The following is a 14,230-nucleotide window of genomic DNA, read 5'->3' as shown; positions in this document are numbered from 1 at the left end:
TTAGAGGGTTAATATGTTGTGGGGTTGTTAACCAATGCCATAAAACAACATGTGTACTACTGTTTCATGAGAAACTATTTGTTCTGTAAGCCTTTACCTCAAGAACAATTGAAAAAAAAAAAAAGATGTAGGTAAAAACTGTGATTAAATCCTGGAACATGTTGTCAAAGGAAGCTGTGGAACACTCACTCTTTGAGAAGGGAAGATTCAGTAACCTGTCTTAAGTGATCATGGTTTCAGGTATGCAGAGGCACAAAATTTTGCATACTACTAGCGTGTTCCTGGAACCCTATAGCCTTTCCATGGACCGTATCTTTAAGAAGCCCTGTTTTAACTCTAGTGTTTTATAATTCTTCAATTCTCTTCAAGTCCTGATCGTCTCTCAATTTTACCTCCTCCATGAGCCTCTGTGTAGATATAGAGATAATATACACGGACAGTATTTAGTTCAGAGCCTGGTGGAAGAGTAGCAATCCATCAAATGCTACTTCTCCACTTGTAATTATTCTAGCCCATATGCTCTGCCCTTTCCTAAATCTATATTACCTTACAGTTAATATCCTGCAGTTCAGCAGCATCTCTGAGTGTATTAGTTTTGTTTCCCCAGCTAGATACCCAGGTCTACAAGGCTCAGGACTCTTGTTTTGTATTTCTCAAGTTTTCCTTTCTAGACAGGAAGTATTTTAACACCCTTCTCCTGTCTCTGGTCAAGTTTACTGCTTCTTTTATTCTTCTTGCAGTACTCACATTAACCAGCTAGACTATGTTGCCAACAGTCTTTGTAGCTTAAGACTTTAGAAATTGGCTAAGGCAATACTTCCTCATATGCTGTCCTTTTTTTCCCTCCAAGCCATGTATCACAAAGTTCCTTACGGCAGTCAGCCTTTCCAGAAGAACTGCTCTTTATGCTGACCCACCATATCTAAAGTTCTCTGGCCTCTAGGGCAAACGGCTGTCACTTGGTTCAAAGAGCTGTTTGAGAGATCAAAGGAGGCAAAAAGGTACTTTTTTTGCAGGACATTCTGAATTGTACTAAATCACCTACTTGCTTGGAAGCAGTGCAGTAGGCAAGATTACTTTTCATTCCATCCAGCTTTTTTTGTTTTTGTCTTACATAAATGCTTTTTTTATTTTCTTGTTGTAAAGGTTGTGAAAATAATAGCCAATTGCCCATTCAAGCATACAGAATAAAAGAAACCGAACATGTCGTAAATACAGCCTGAATATAAACTTTAAACCAGCTACTAATCATGTCAGAAGCCTACAGGTGTTCACTCTAGAAATTCTACCTGATTCTTAATTACATGTTGAATAAATTTTTAGCTTTAGAATTCAAAACTACACAAATCGAGTGAAATATCATCTTATTGTTAAGGATTCTGCAACCAATCTTAACTGAATAAAACTATACTAAGTGATGAAGAAAAATACACAAGTCCTCAACAGCCTCTCCCAACCCCCAAAATGGCAAGATAACTTTTTCCCCTAAATTTTACTTATTTTGTTGCTGCTGAGAATACAGCAAAACATACACCAATTCAACAGTTTGTACATGTACAATTTAGTGACATTGATTACATTCTTTGAGTTATGTGACCATTCTCACGCTCTTTTTTTGAGTTGTTCCTCCCTTCAAGACAACTTTTAAATGAACAAAATCACCCATAAAATGATTCTAAAATCTTCTTAGGGATCTTTTATTTTTGACTAAGAGAGTAACTAACCCTGGAATTTTAGAAAGGAGAAGCAAAGACCCACGATGTTTTTTTTAAAAGGCTTTATTAATGTTTGGTTTAATGCAAACCAACATTTAATGGAAATACACCAAAGCTTACAGTATTTGATGGTGAATTGTAGATACTTAATAGTTTTCTGTTGAGAATATATTCTGATAAATGGGGGTGGGTATTGATTCTTCTCTTTTAACATCCATATTTACTGTTCTTCACAATATCATATTAAGCTGATCATCCTAACCTTGAACATTATTGAACACATATAAATAGCTAAAGTAACATATCATGTGAGGCATCTGTGCTTTAAGAAAAGGCAGAAAAATATTGAATTATGTATGCTGCATGATTTCCCTATTCAGTTAATTATAGGATCTGATGAGTCTTCATACGTCATAAAGCTCACTTTTTAAAACTTCACTTCTATCCTAATCTTTTTTTTTTCCGATGATGAACTTAAAATCAGTCCTAAATTAACCAAATACCTATTTAAAATAAGGCAGTGCTGAGGAAGACTATGACGTATTTATAATACAGTGCTAATTTTGAAGCAAGTTTTTTTTTTTTTTAATTTAATAAGTAACTATTATACGCTCCTAAAAAGGCAACTAAACTTGGTTAAGACCTTGGTTAAATAGCAGCTATTGAACAAAACTTTTAGCACGGCATGTCCCTGTTCCCTGTAATCATGCTATATTTTTGTCATGTTGAAGCAAAAAATGTTCATCATTTTGTCAGCTCTCTGCAAAGCAGGGAATAACCTTCCCAAGCTCCTGAGATTTATGCTTTTAATTACCTCCTATCTGCTTCACTACCCTCCAAACCTAAGAATCAATATAAATAGTCTTACTTATGGGAAAAATGTAAAATATTTGACAAAAGCAGGCTATCATTTTCTAGATTTCCATTTGATGCTATTGATTCCTTCTTTCTTCAGTACGTTTTTTCTTGGCAGAATCAGTTAGTTTTTCAAACTTGCAAAATTATTCATTTATATAATAATTTGTATTCTTTAATAGCAGATGTAAACTTTACAACCAGATTTTCGGTTCCCAATCCACCAATGAAATTATTAACACCGCGGTATCTCTTTATTTAATCACCCACTGCGGAGTTCAGTTTAAGTTGTTTTTGTTCTTTTTTCCCCAAATCCTTCATCATAAACTCACTTTTCAGTGCAGACCAACTTCTGTGGCTTCTTTTGTTTCGGAACAAGAAGCATTATTAGCATACGTGAAACCTAACAGGCTAGGTACAGTGTTCTTAAAGCTCTGCCTTTCACATTTCACCAGCACCAATTCTTTTAAAAAACAACAAATTTTATGTATATATGCATAATTGATACAAAATTGCATATATAAAATATACGTACAATTATATAAATATAAATGTAGTATAAATATATATGAATAAAGGAGCCGCTATCTGTCTCAAGAAGAGGCCTGGTGGCACAGTGGTTAAATGTTTGGCTGCTAACCAGAAGGCTGGCAGTTCGAACCCACCAGCTGTTCCACAAAAGAAAGATATGGCAGCCTGCTTGCATAAAGATTACAGCCTTGGAAACCCTCTGGGGAAGTTCTACTCTGTCCTACAGGGTTGCTATGAGTTGGAATTGACTTCCACAGCAATGGATTTTATATGTCCCAAGAGCTTTCAAGAGAAATAGAGCAGATGCATTTGGGTAGCAGGCAGTGATCATATATGCACATATGAGAGGATGGAACAGTTAAGCCGTAGAATGAACACATGTCTGCATATTTGTTGTATATATGTGACGGTGATGTGGAGTGGGTCAAATATTGGAAGATGAATGTTCAACGTTTTCCCTGACGTATCAGTTTAGATAATATATCATCAAATCTGAATTTTCAGAAAAGGCAGGATGAACTTGTTTCTTAACAGTATGTTGGCTAGATTTTCAAATAATACGCTCAGCATGTTTCTCTTTAACCTTCCAGGTACCTTTTCAAGTGAAGTACCTCTAAATTTAAAGCAATGGATCCAGTTATTAACCTAAAAAAAGCTTAATAAAGACTCTATGAATGTCCAAGAAAGGCAGAGAAAATAGTGTAAACTTTTGTGCCAGAGAAAGAAAAAAAGGAGAAGAGTTAGAAGAGAGAGAGAAGAGAAGATAGAGAACAAAGGAAGGAGGCTTGTGATGGTTTAGACGAGAACATGTTCTGACAGGAGACGAGAAGCACTAATAACATGCAGACAGAATTTCTGGGGTTAAAAACAAGCACTAGGCAGCCAACAGCAAAAAGTGGAATCCCCTAGAAGAATGTTACATAATGACAAAGAAAAAGGTGGCTTCTTCATAAAAACTCAAGTTGGTGCCCTTGCAGCTGAGTGCCTCTCCTGCTTTCGCTTCAAGGGACATCTTCAAACATGGGTTTAACGCGGCTCCTGTTTCACGTCCTCTCTGATTTCTTAGGGAAGGAACCACAGCTGCTTCAGGGACTTGCTGCCTCCTGGCAGCTGGTGGAGAGGTGGAGTTAGGTCTGGTGGCCAGAGGAGATGGATGATCAACCACCAGCATGTGGAAAGGGAGTTTATGTGTGACCCCAAATCGTGGATCCTCCCTAACATCATGACTGCTGAGGTCTCTGCTGGATGTCAGAGAATGCCAGGGCCTCTAGTAGACATGGTACTGAGGCCTCATAAGTGGCAGATGGTAAATGGGGAAGTTTGTTTATATAAGACAGATGAGAGTTTGTACTGTATTATTATATTAACTGCTAAAGAAATCAGGAAATGGGTATAGAATTAAAACCAAAGAAAGAGATACAGAAAGACCCAGGAAGGCACAACTTAGTCAACCTTATCCGAATGGAAACTACTAAGATGACAAGATGCCAAATGCAGAGTGAGGTGGCACTGCAGACATATCAGTTACACACTAACTGCAGTCATATGGGAATTGAGAGTGATCGTGGAGCGACTGTACTTTCTGAAAATTCAAAGAGATTTATAGTAAAGAATAGGAGAGTCGGGCTACCTACAGAAATGTTCACACAAGCGGTTGATCACCCCGCCATTTTAATGTCTAAGCAAACCCTGAATTTCCTGTCCATTTTTACTTAGTCAGTCTAATGAAAATCAATGAAATGCCATGAGGTCGTCTTCTTATAGCTTCAGACATGAGGAAATAGAGTGTAGCAAAAAGAACAGTGGGTCAAAAATGAGAGAGAGAGATAATGGATAACCAAAAACCAAAAAAGTATACAAAGATCAGCAGCAACAACAAAATCACAAACCTAGAGTTATCACAAAGTAAGGCAAAATAAAGAAAATGAGAACTACAAGTGATTTGAAGTTTAAGATGCTATTCAAAAGGTAATACTGTAAATTTGAAAAATCAAATGGGTTAGCTCCAAATGAGTAATGAAAGCCTATGGGGTCAGTGATGACAGACACTGAGTCTAACACTTAATCATTTGTGGTGTTAATGCTGAGTATAAAATTTTCAGGGTCAATTCCTGAATCAGAGTATATAAAAGCTGATTAAAAAATCATTATGCTCTTACTTCCATTTGCCTATTAAGCATAAGGGACCCAATCATATATAAAGAGTATTTATGATTACCTGTGTTCTGAGATAATAATAATAAAAAAGATCATCTTTGTTTTTAAACAGTCAAGAGAATCAAGTTGTCCTGATTTTGTGTAAGAAGCTGCTTAAAAATCAGTTCCCTTCACCCCCCTGCTTTCATTCTCCAAGGAATTGAAATTATTAAAATTATGTGGGATCTGCCAACTTTCAACCTAGCCAAAAGAGAGAAATGTTAGTCTTAAAAATACTTAAAAAGCATATGTTAGCTCTAGATTCTGGTATTTTTGTACGAAAACTGAGAGCTCGGTAAGTTTAAGAGTCTTATTTAAAACCAACTACACAACAGTATGCAGAGCTATTTCCCTGGCAAGGCTTAACTTTGGAAAGGGCACTTCCTAGCTAAAGGGTAAAGATTCAGATTTAGGCTTATCAATTTATGACCATACTACATTTGCAATGCACTCACTCAATGGAGAAGAAAGAGGCATTCAGGCTTAAGACAACCTCATTCAATACTCAGCTTAAACTGCATTTAAAAAAAAAAAAAAAGGTGGGAAAGAGGAAACTAGGGATTGGGGTGCTGTACACATCTGTGCAAATGGCTGGAACTCAGTTGGAAAGACATATTATTCCTGGACTGCAATGCCTGCCCCCTGGCAAAGTTAATGGTGTTAATTTGTAAAAGTTCACTTGGGAAATGTTTGTGATTAATGCTTGCTCATTTACATAACACTGTACTGTGTAAATAAAGCTGCAGCCTTTTGCTTTCCAACAGTGGAGTTCTACTGAAACGATAAAAGCTGGAGAAAAGAGGCTACAGGACACTTAAACTAGGTCACATTGCATTTTAATGCGTGAGCCTGCCCTGGTACATTTTATATGGATAATGGAGAGCTGCAATATGCCGTCTGTTTACTGTGCAAATCTGCCTTCCAGATTTTTCAATAAACATAGTTTCTACACTGAAGAGTGAAGCCAATTCAGTCTCAGGATGATTTAGAAATGTTATTAAAGAAAATAAAGATGAGCATCTTCTTAATTCTTACACTAAAATGTAAATAGGATAATTACAAAATAATAAACTCTCCCTCAAATAAAAAAATGCTCAGTTTCAGAGCTCGGTTATGCAGATTATAGCACCATTACTAAACACTGAGAACACGTATATGTCAAACTTGTGAATTTGCCATCCAGATTTTGTGGCTTTACTGCCGAGAGTCTACGCACGACTCATGAATTTAATTTCTTTCTCCATTATCAACGGAGCTTTTGAGCAGTGACAAGGAAGCTGGTGGTCACATGCTCATGTGTGCACATTTGTCCATGTCCCTACAAGTAAATACAAAGAAAATGGCTGACATCAAGTGGAGCTCAAGTCAAAGGGAGCCTACTCCCAGAGTTCTTCTAAAAATCCCACTGCTGTGGAGTTAATTCCATCTCATGACCCTATAGGACAGAGTAGAACTGCCTCACAGGGTTTCCAAGGAGTGGCTGGTGGATTCGAACTGCCAACCTTTTGGTTAGCAGCCAAATGCTTAACCACTACACCACCAGGGCTCCAGAATTCTTTTAGGTAGTAGAAAAAGATTCTCATTGCTCCCTCCTCCTACCACATTACCCAAATAAAAAAGCAGAATTCTTAGTCATCCTTTCTGGATCTTAGCTGTTCCATCTGTAAGATGGAGGTGTTAATATACTCTGTTCCAACAGAGATGCCATGAAAATTATTTTTAATCACAGAGCTGAAATGGTTCTCCCAAAGATCATGTAGTTCATTTTAGGTCATGTTATAGATGAGGAAACTGAGGCTCACAGTGGTGAAGTGATTTACCAAGCTCAGAATCAGAATCTAAATCCTTGTTCAAGGGCTCTCAATCCAATGTTTTATACCATGCTGCCTCTTTATGGATGGAATACTAAAAATACAGAGCAACAGACCTGGATCATATTCTGAGAGGATCTATGGAAGGACAAACTTTGGATATTTTCCTTCTCACTAATTTTTTTTTTTTTTGCAATTTTACTTTTCAGTCTGTTTACATGTATTATGAGATGTTTTCAACATCTGGCACTGCTGTGGTGAGAATGCTAGTGTTAAGATGGAGTATGTTTTCAGGTGGGCCTTTATAAGTGGTCAGTTAAGTAGTCAGTCTTTTCATTTTATATTCATAAAGCTATAGAAGCTTTAATTTCTCCACTTAACTGCAGAAATTTGGATAATTGTGTAAAATTATTAAATATACTTGAATCTATTTCTATATTATTTTGTCTATTATAAAAGTTCTTTAATTATTGTAGCTTAAATCTAGTTCTAATATTATACCTTAATATATCAAGTAGTTAAGTCTCTATCATTAGTCTTCAATTTCCAAATATTTCTCAGATCATATCACATTGTTTTTTCATCAGGTTTACTAAGGTATACTTTATACACAGCAAACAGTCCCCTTTTATGAGTTTTGGCAAGCATAGACAGTTGTGTAACTATCACCATAATCAAGATATAGAATATTTCCATCATTCCCAAAAGTTTCCTCATGCCCCTTTGTAGTTAATTCCCTAACCCCACCCCAGACCTTGTTAAACGCTAATGTGATTTCTGTCCCTATTGTTTTGTCTTTTCCAGAAAGCTGTATAAGTGAAATCATACAGTATATAGTCTTCGTGTCCAGCTTCTTTCATTTAGCACACTGCTTTTGAGGTTCATCCATGTGGCAGCATGTATCAGCACTTTATTACTTTTATTGTTGAGTGGTATTCATTACCTTTTTATTGTTGAGTAGTGTTCATTGTATGGTTGTACCACAGTTTGTTTATCCATTCACCAGATAATGTACATTTGGGTCATTTTCAGTTCCGGGCACATATGAATAAAACTACTATAAACAGCACATATGTATGAAGATATGCTTTCATTTCTCTTTGATAAATACCTAGAAGTGGGATTATTGGGTCATATGGGAAATATATATATAACTTTATGACATTTCTCATAAATAACAGCCAAACTGTTTTCCCGAGGGGCTGCACCATGTTACACTCCTACTAGCAATGTAGGAAAGTTCCAATTACTCCTCTCCTTGCCATTTGGTATTACCAATTTGTTTAATTTTCACCATTCTAATACATGCAGTAGCATCTCATTGTGGTTGTAATTTGCATTTAATTTGCAACGGACCATTGGTTGATGTGTCTATTTTTTCACCAATACCAGAGTCTTGATTACTGTTGGTTTTATAGTTAAGTATTGAAATCAGAAATGTGAGCCCTCCATCTTTGTTCTTTCTTAAAAAGATGTTTGGCCATTAAAGACTTGGCTTTTCTATATGTATTTAAGAATCATCTTGTCAATCTCTACAAAAAATCTGGCTGGGATTTTGACTGGGATTGCACTGGGTCTATGGTTCAATTTGGGGAGAAATGACATCTTGACAATACTGAGACTTTCAAAGAATGAACACTGAATGTATCTCTGTTTGTTTAGGTACCTTTTAATTCTTGAATATGGACTTAAGAAATATTTTATTAGAAAAAAAATTTTTTCCCCTTGGGCTTTTAATTGAAATTACATTAATACAAATTTGTAAATTCATGATGAACATATCTCCTGTTTTTCAATGACTATAAATTTTATTACGTTTCCAATGTAGAGCTATTTCAGCATTCCCAAAAAACATTTATACTGTGAAGTGCTGTTTGGAAAATGGCTTCTGAGGTTGAGTAACTCAGGATATATAACATACTACATGCAGCCTTTAGATTTGTATTGGTCACTGGCCTTATTTTGTCATTGAGTATCACAAATACTGTAATGTTGATTATTTTGCTTTCTTATTATTTTATTTATAGATTAAAAAAATCTTTTTTCATAAAATATATTGTTAACTTTTCAGCAGGATGGTTATGCTGGTCAGAGAAAATAATTTGTATACTTTTCCCTCTTCTTTTCCATGTTCTGGGAAAATAAACAGTATATAGTATATTATTTGCTAAGGTATTTAACAAGATTTGGCATATATATGAAATGTGCCATTTGATATCAAGAGTAATAACAATGGCTTTTTTCACTGTTCATTGCATTTTTAAACATTTTAAAATATTTTCTGCTATTCAAGTATTTTTGACAAGTAAATATATTTGGTATGATTGAGGGTAAAATGGTAGGTATGAGTTATTACATTGAGAAATGCTTTAATTTTTATATTAGCCATCTACTCTATTGGCCAAGTTTCTAGCATTGAGCTCCAGTCCCTTGGAAGTCTGGCACACTGAAACAAGTGGGCCACCAATAGGAGTGACTGCTAGGAAGTATGTAAATATGAAGAGATGCACATATTCAGATCAATCAGACTTTCAGCTTGACAAACTACAGAGAGCAATGAAAAGGAAATACTCACATCCGAGTTAAAGCGAAGCTGACAGACATTACAAGAAATAACTTGTTTCTTCTTTGGGGGAATAGACACTCCAAATGTGTGGTTTATGACTGCTTTTTGCACAGGATCCATCTGAGGAGCAAATGACAAAATAGTCAATTTATAACTTTAAAGCATACACAATAGTGTTAGCAAGTAAAAGCAGCTATATTATTCCTTATGGTTTTATCTTTAGTTCCCAATCGATGAAAATAATGAATCTCACTCAATAGTAATGTGCTTGTTTTGTTGCCAGGAATTAAAAACAAAAGATAAGAAAAACAAAACAAAACAAATGGTCAGAAATCATAAAACAAAACAAAACAAATACAGGAGAATCACCACTTCAAAGAGATCTTATATCTATATAAATCCAAAACCAAACCCGTTGCTGTCAAGTTGATTTCAACTCATAGTGACCCTATAGGACAGAGTGAAACTGTCCCATAGGGTTTCCAGGGAGTGGCTGATGGATTCAAACTGCTGACCTTTTGGTTAGCAGCCGAGTTCTTAACCACTGCACCACCTGAGTTCCATATCTATATAAGGAGCCTTAAAAAACCTTAAAAGAATCATAAAACAAGAATATTCAAGATCCAGGTTTAAAATTAACTTGCTAATATTTTCCCCATATAAGGTGATAATACTTAAAAGATGGTCTCAAATGATCTCTCAATAACAATTATTACAGATTTAAAAACATATTTACGCTTCTTAATTTCTGATTTATGGCAGTCATAAATGACAGGCTTATATATCACAACACACAAAATGTTACTCTTTATTTTAAAATAATTTATCTTTCATGTACTATAGATTGAAATTGATTCTACTGGAAATGCAGGTCAGAATTGTACACTCAAATGCCCATAGCAGATTGGTTAATATGCATCCCTGGTTTAAATATTAATCAAGTAAAGTTTTGACTTGTAACCTGTGATATTTCCCCCATTGGTTTGCATGTATCACTCATATTCATGAAAGCACTCAACCATAAAAAAAGCATGGCACAAAGCCATTAAAATGCTTGGAAGAAAAAAGACTTCTATCCGCAAAGCCTGAAAACAGAGAGACACAGCAGTGATTCTCTTGTGTACTCCAAATAATCTCCAGCATTAGCGTTAGACAACTGGCAATTCAAAAAACAATGTAGATGATGAACAAAGTGTTACTTATAAACAGATGTCACATGAACAAGGACAGATTCACAACACCATTGTCTAGGAAATAGCCCGAGGTAAGAGTTTAGAATTGGATTAGTTGATGAAGTTATACAGGGATGAGAAATGAATACCATTCCTGATCATGATTATAGGTCAACAACGTGCAAAATTAGAACTTAAAAACATTAGAAAGGAGGGTGGATTTCAGAATTACCAATAGTAAGGTAGCTTATATTCTGACTATACAGAACAGTTATGGTTGTTTGGGACACTTATAACAGGAATGAAAAAAAATGCTAAGAGGGGACTTTTCTAGAGTCATAGAACTGTTCTATATCCTTATTGTAGTGGTGGTTACACAAATTATACATACCCCATAAAAGTCAATTTTATGTATGATAATTTAAAAAGTAAAAAAGTATTGTAAGAGTATTATGCTTAACTACTAAACATAAAATATCATTACTGGAAAATCTGGGGATTCTTTATGTTCAAGGCCATTAATTGATTGTATTAAATTTTATTAAACGAGAATAAAGAAAAACCTCTCCTTGGGGCAAAGGAAATCTCAAAGGGTCAGACTGTAAAACTTCAGTTACTTCTTTATTTTACTCACAAGTGCATACACTTAGATGGCATCTATCCATTTTGAAAACATAAAACTGTATTTCCTGATAATTAAGAGAGATGATGGCAAGTCAATTTGGATAGTCTTAAAAATAAAATAGCCTAACTATGTTGACAGGATGAAAGAGCTACATTGTTCTGCAAAGTTAAAAAACAAGGGAATTTTATTGAGATATTTTCTGTTCTCAGGCTCTGAAAAATACTTTACATCTGGTAATGTGTGAACTACTTTGGCTAAAATTATATAAATATTTCCTAAACAGCAGTTTTCTGTGTACCTCTTTTTTTTTTTGTCATTTCCATATACTACTGTATTATTATAATTAATATTTCTTCTTTAAATCAAATTAAAATTGACTTCTTAAAAACTTCAGCAATAACATTCATTAAATCAGTTTTAAAGTACTACGTACTTTCTTTCCTATTACTCATTTCAATAGATACATTGAAAATTAACACTAAAAATGAAAACTTACATCACCTAAAATAAATGCACATATTCTAGTTATTTCCATACCACCATGTGGAAACATTGAGACAAAAGATAAATCTGACAAAAATCTAGTTCCAAATTTTTAGTAAACCAAGATACTTGTTGACAGTCCCAACACCACCCTCGAATATAAACATCCCTTAAAATTTTTGAAATCATTCGGTGCCTACATAATTTTTCAAATGATTCTTCATCCAGCTTTATTTGGCTCAAATGTCACATTTGCACCACATCAGCCTGAAAATAAACCATCCGTGCTCCCAAGGCTGAGAGCTCTCCAAAGTAAAGGCAGGCCAGTTCCCAGCCATCCCTCTCTGAATGCAAAGTAAAAGATGTTCCTGTAGAACTCTCACACGCATTGGCTTTTCTAGTTTATATTTTAACCCTAATGGTCCCCATAAAATCAACTAAACCAGCACAGCCCTCTTAGTCTTCCCTTGTCACCTGCCATTAACTCCTGCTGCCTTTCTATCCTTTGATCTATTCACCACTAATCATATTAAAAGTTTCTCTCTCATGTTTTTTACTTGGAAAAGATTTTCATCATTTTCCACCTGATTCTCTATTTCCTTATAGACATTCTGGGAAGAGATCCACTTTTTTTTTTCCTGTCTAGATCTCTTCTATCTTCCTCTGCTGTTTATCATGGCATTCCATGATTATATTTCTTATTCAAATATCATTTGGGGGACATAATATAGTTGAAAGAAGATTTTAATGATATGAAAAAGAATGTTCCATTTGCCAATTCATTTGATACCTTGAAACAGACACTGTTTAGCTGATGTTTTGAGTAACTGTCATCTGACGCAATAACGACAAATACCTGAGTCATTTCAGTGGGCTACAGATTGGGCAGTAACATGGAGAAGGTTGTCAAATAGCTATATATTTATATATTTAAGTAGAAAGTGATAAAATCCTGAATTTTTGTTTCAGCTTTCCTACAATACTCTTAAGAACTAAATAAAAATAACAACCGTAATGTTAATTTACATTAGGTTTAATTCTTTTCCTCCACAAATGCAATATCAGTTCTCTGTAATCATAATGAGATATGTTTAACTAAATCAATGGTAATTCTTTTATTCAATCACCAGTTTTCAGGATGAATGAAACATTCAGTATGAATAAAAATATTCTCATAAATTCTAAAATGCGATAAATGCAAGTGATTCAATTTAGTATCATAAAAATAGGTATCTGTATCATAATTTCATATATAGAATACTCAGGTAAATAAGTAGAGATATTGCAAGCACACCAGAAATTCTCATTTTCAGAGATTCAACTGGCATTTCCCAGACATTTGACTGTTAAAAATAAATAAGTGCTTTAAAACATCTTCATGAAAATGTGTACATTATATAACTTTTAAATGAAAAAAATGCCTTATTACACAGTCATATAAAATTAGCTCATGTTAGTTCACATTGCACAAGAAAGCTCTCTGTGGATTGAGAAAATTATGACTCATTGGTAGATAATATTACAACTCACAGAAGGTTTTTTTTTTTTAATGGGAAAAGGAAAAAAAAAACTACCACGCAGCTTTAGCTACCAACATACCTTACCTGGCAGAATTTATTGGTCCCAAATAAGCCTCTTCTTTTCTAAAAAAGTAAAAGTTAGAAGTAGTCATCTGGAATTTTGAGTCTAGTAAGCACATTTATACAAAACATAAAAAAATTCATTTTCTTTGCTCATCTCTGATTAAAAACCTTAAAATGCTTACTAACTAAAAAGCAGCAAGAGTTAACACTTGCCACTTTCTCTAATAAAAATTATGTAGAAATGAAAAGCAAACCTATTAGTGCAATTAACCGGTAGGTAATAAAAATGAAAGATGGGGTTGTGGCTGTTACCAGGAATTGAGGAGGTAATTGGAGGCTACATATGGACAAATTAACTATTATATTATAGTACTGATAAAATGAGTTAATGAAGCTGACCCTATCACACCATCTATTATATTTTCAATATAAAAATAAGAACAAACAGATCTCTTTGGTGTATTCACCAAAATTATGGGAACTACAAATCTGTGTGAATTTGTTTAAAGATCATTGCTTTCAGTGAGTATACAAAAAAGTAATTTACATCTGCACAGTGTAAGCAATCATATAAAAATATGCAGCTGCGAATAAAACCTAGCCACAGGGAAAAGAAACATACTGCATCCCTTCACTAAAGGCAGGATGAATGCTATCAGACAGGAGAGTATCTAAGATATATGAACTCGACGG

The 14,230-nt window shown here is 34.6% G+C and overlaps 1 protein-coding gene across 6 annotated transcripts in view; it reads right to left on the bottom strand.

Moving 5' to 3' along the window:
* The window catches only part of ZNF385B (zinc finger protein 385B), a 439,136-nt gene that overhangs the window by 56,665 nt on the left and 368,241 nt on the right, over positions 1 to 14,230 (bottom strand). For 4 of the 6 annotated variants that reach the window (XM_023730518.1, XM_023730523.1, XM_023730521.1 and 1 more), the window contains one exon: positions 9,684 to 9,794. In XM_023730518.1, coding sequence (XP_023586286.1) covers positions 9,684 to 9,794 — 111 coding nt within the window. Of the gene's footprint in view, positions 1 to 9,683; positions 9,795 to 13,558; positions 13,598 to 14,230 lie in introns of all 6 variants that reach the window. The other 2 variants (XM_023730519.1, XM_023730520.1) reach the window with 1 other exon arrangement.

This window comes from Trichechus manatus, unplaced genomic scaffold (genome assembly GCF_000243295.1).
Source record: "Trichechus manatus latirostris isolate Lorelei unplaced genomic scaffold, TriManLat1.0 scaffold00037, whole genome shotgun sequence".
In the NCBI taxonomy this organism is placed as follows: Eukaryota; Metazoa; Chordata; class Mammalia; order Sirenia; family Trichechidae; genus Trichechus; species Trichechus manatus.
Note: the sequence above shows the minus strand (reverse complement) of the source record. Positions and strands in the feature narration are given on the sequence as shown.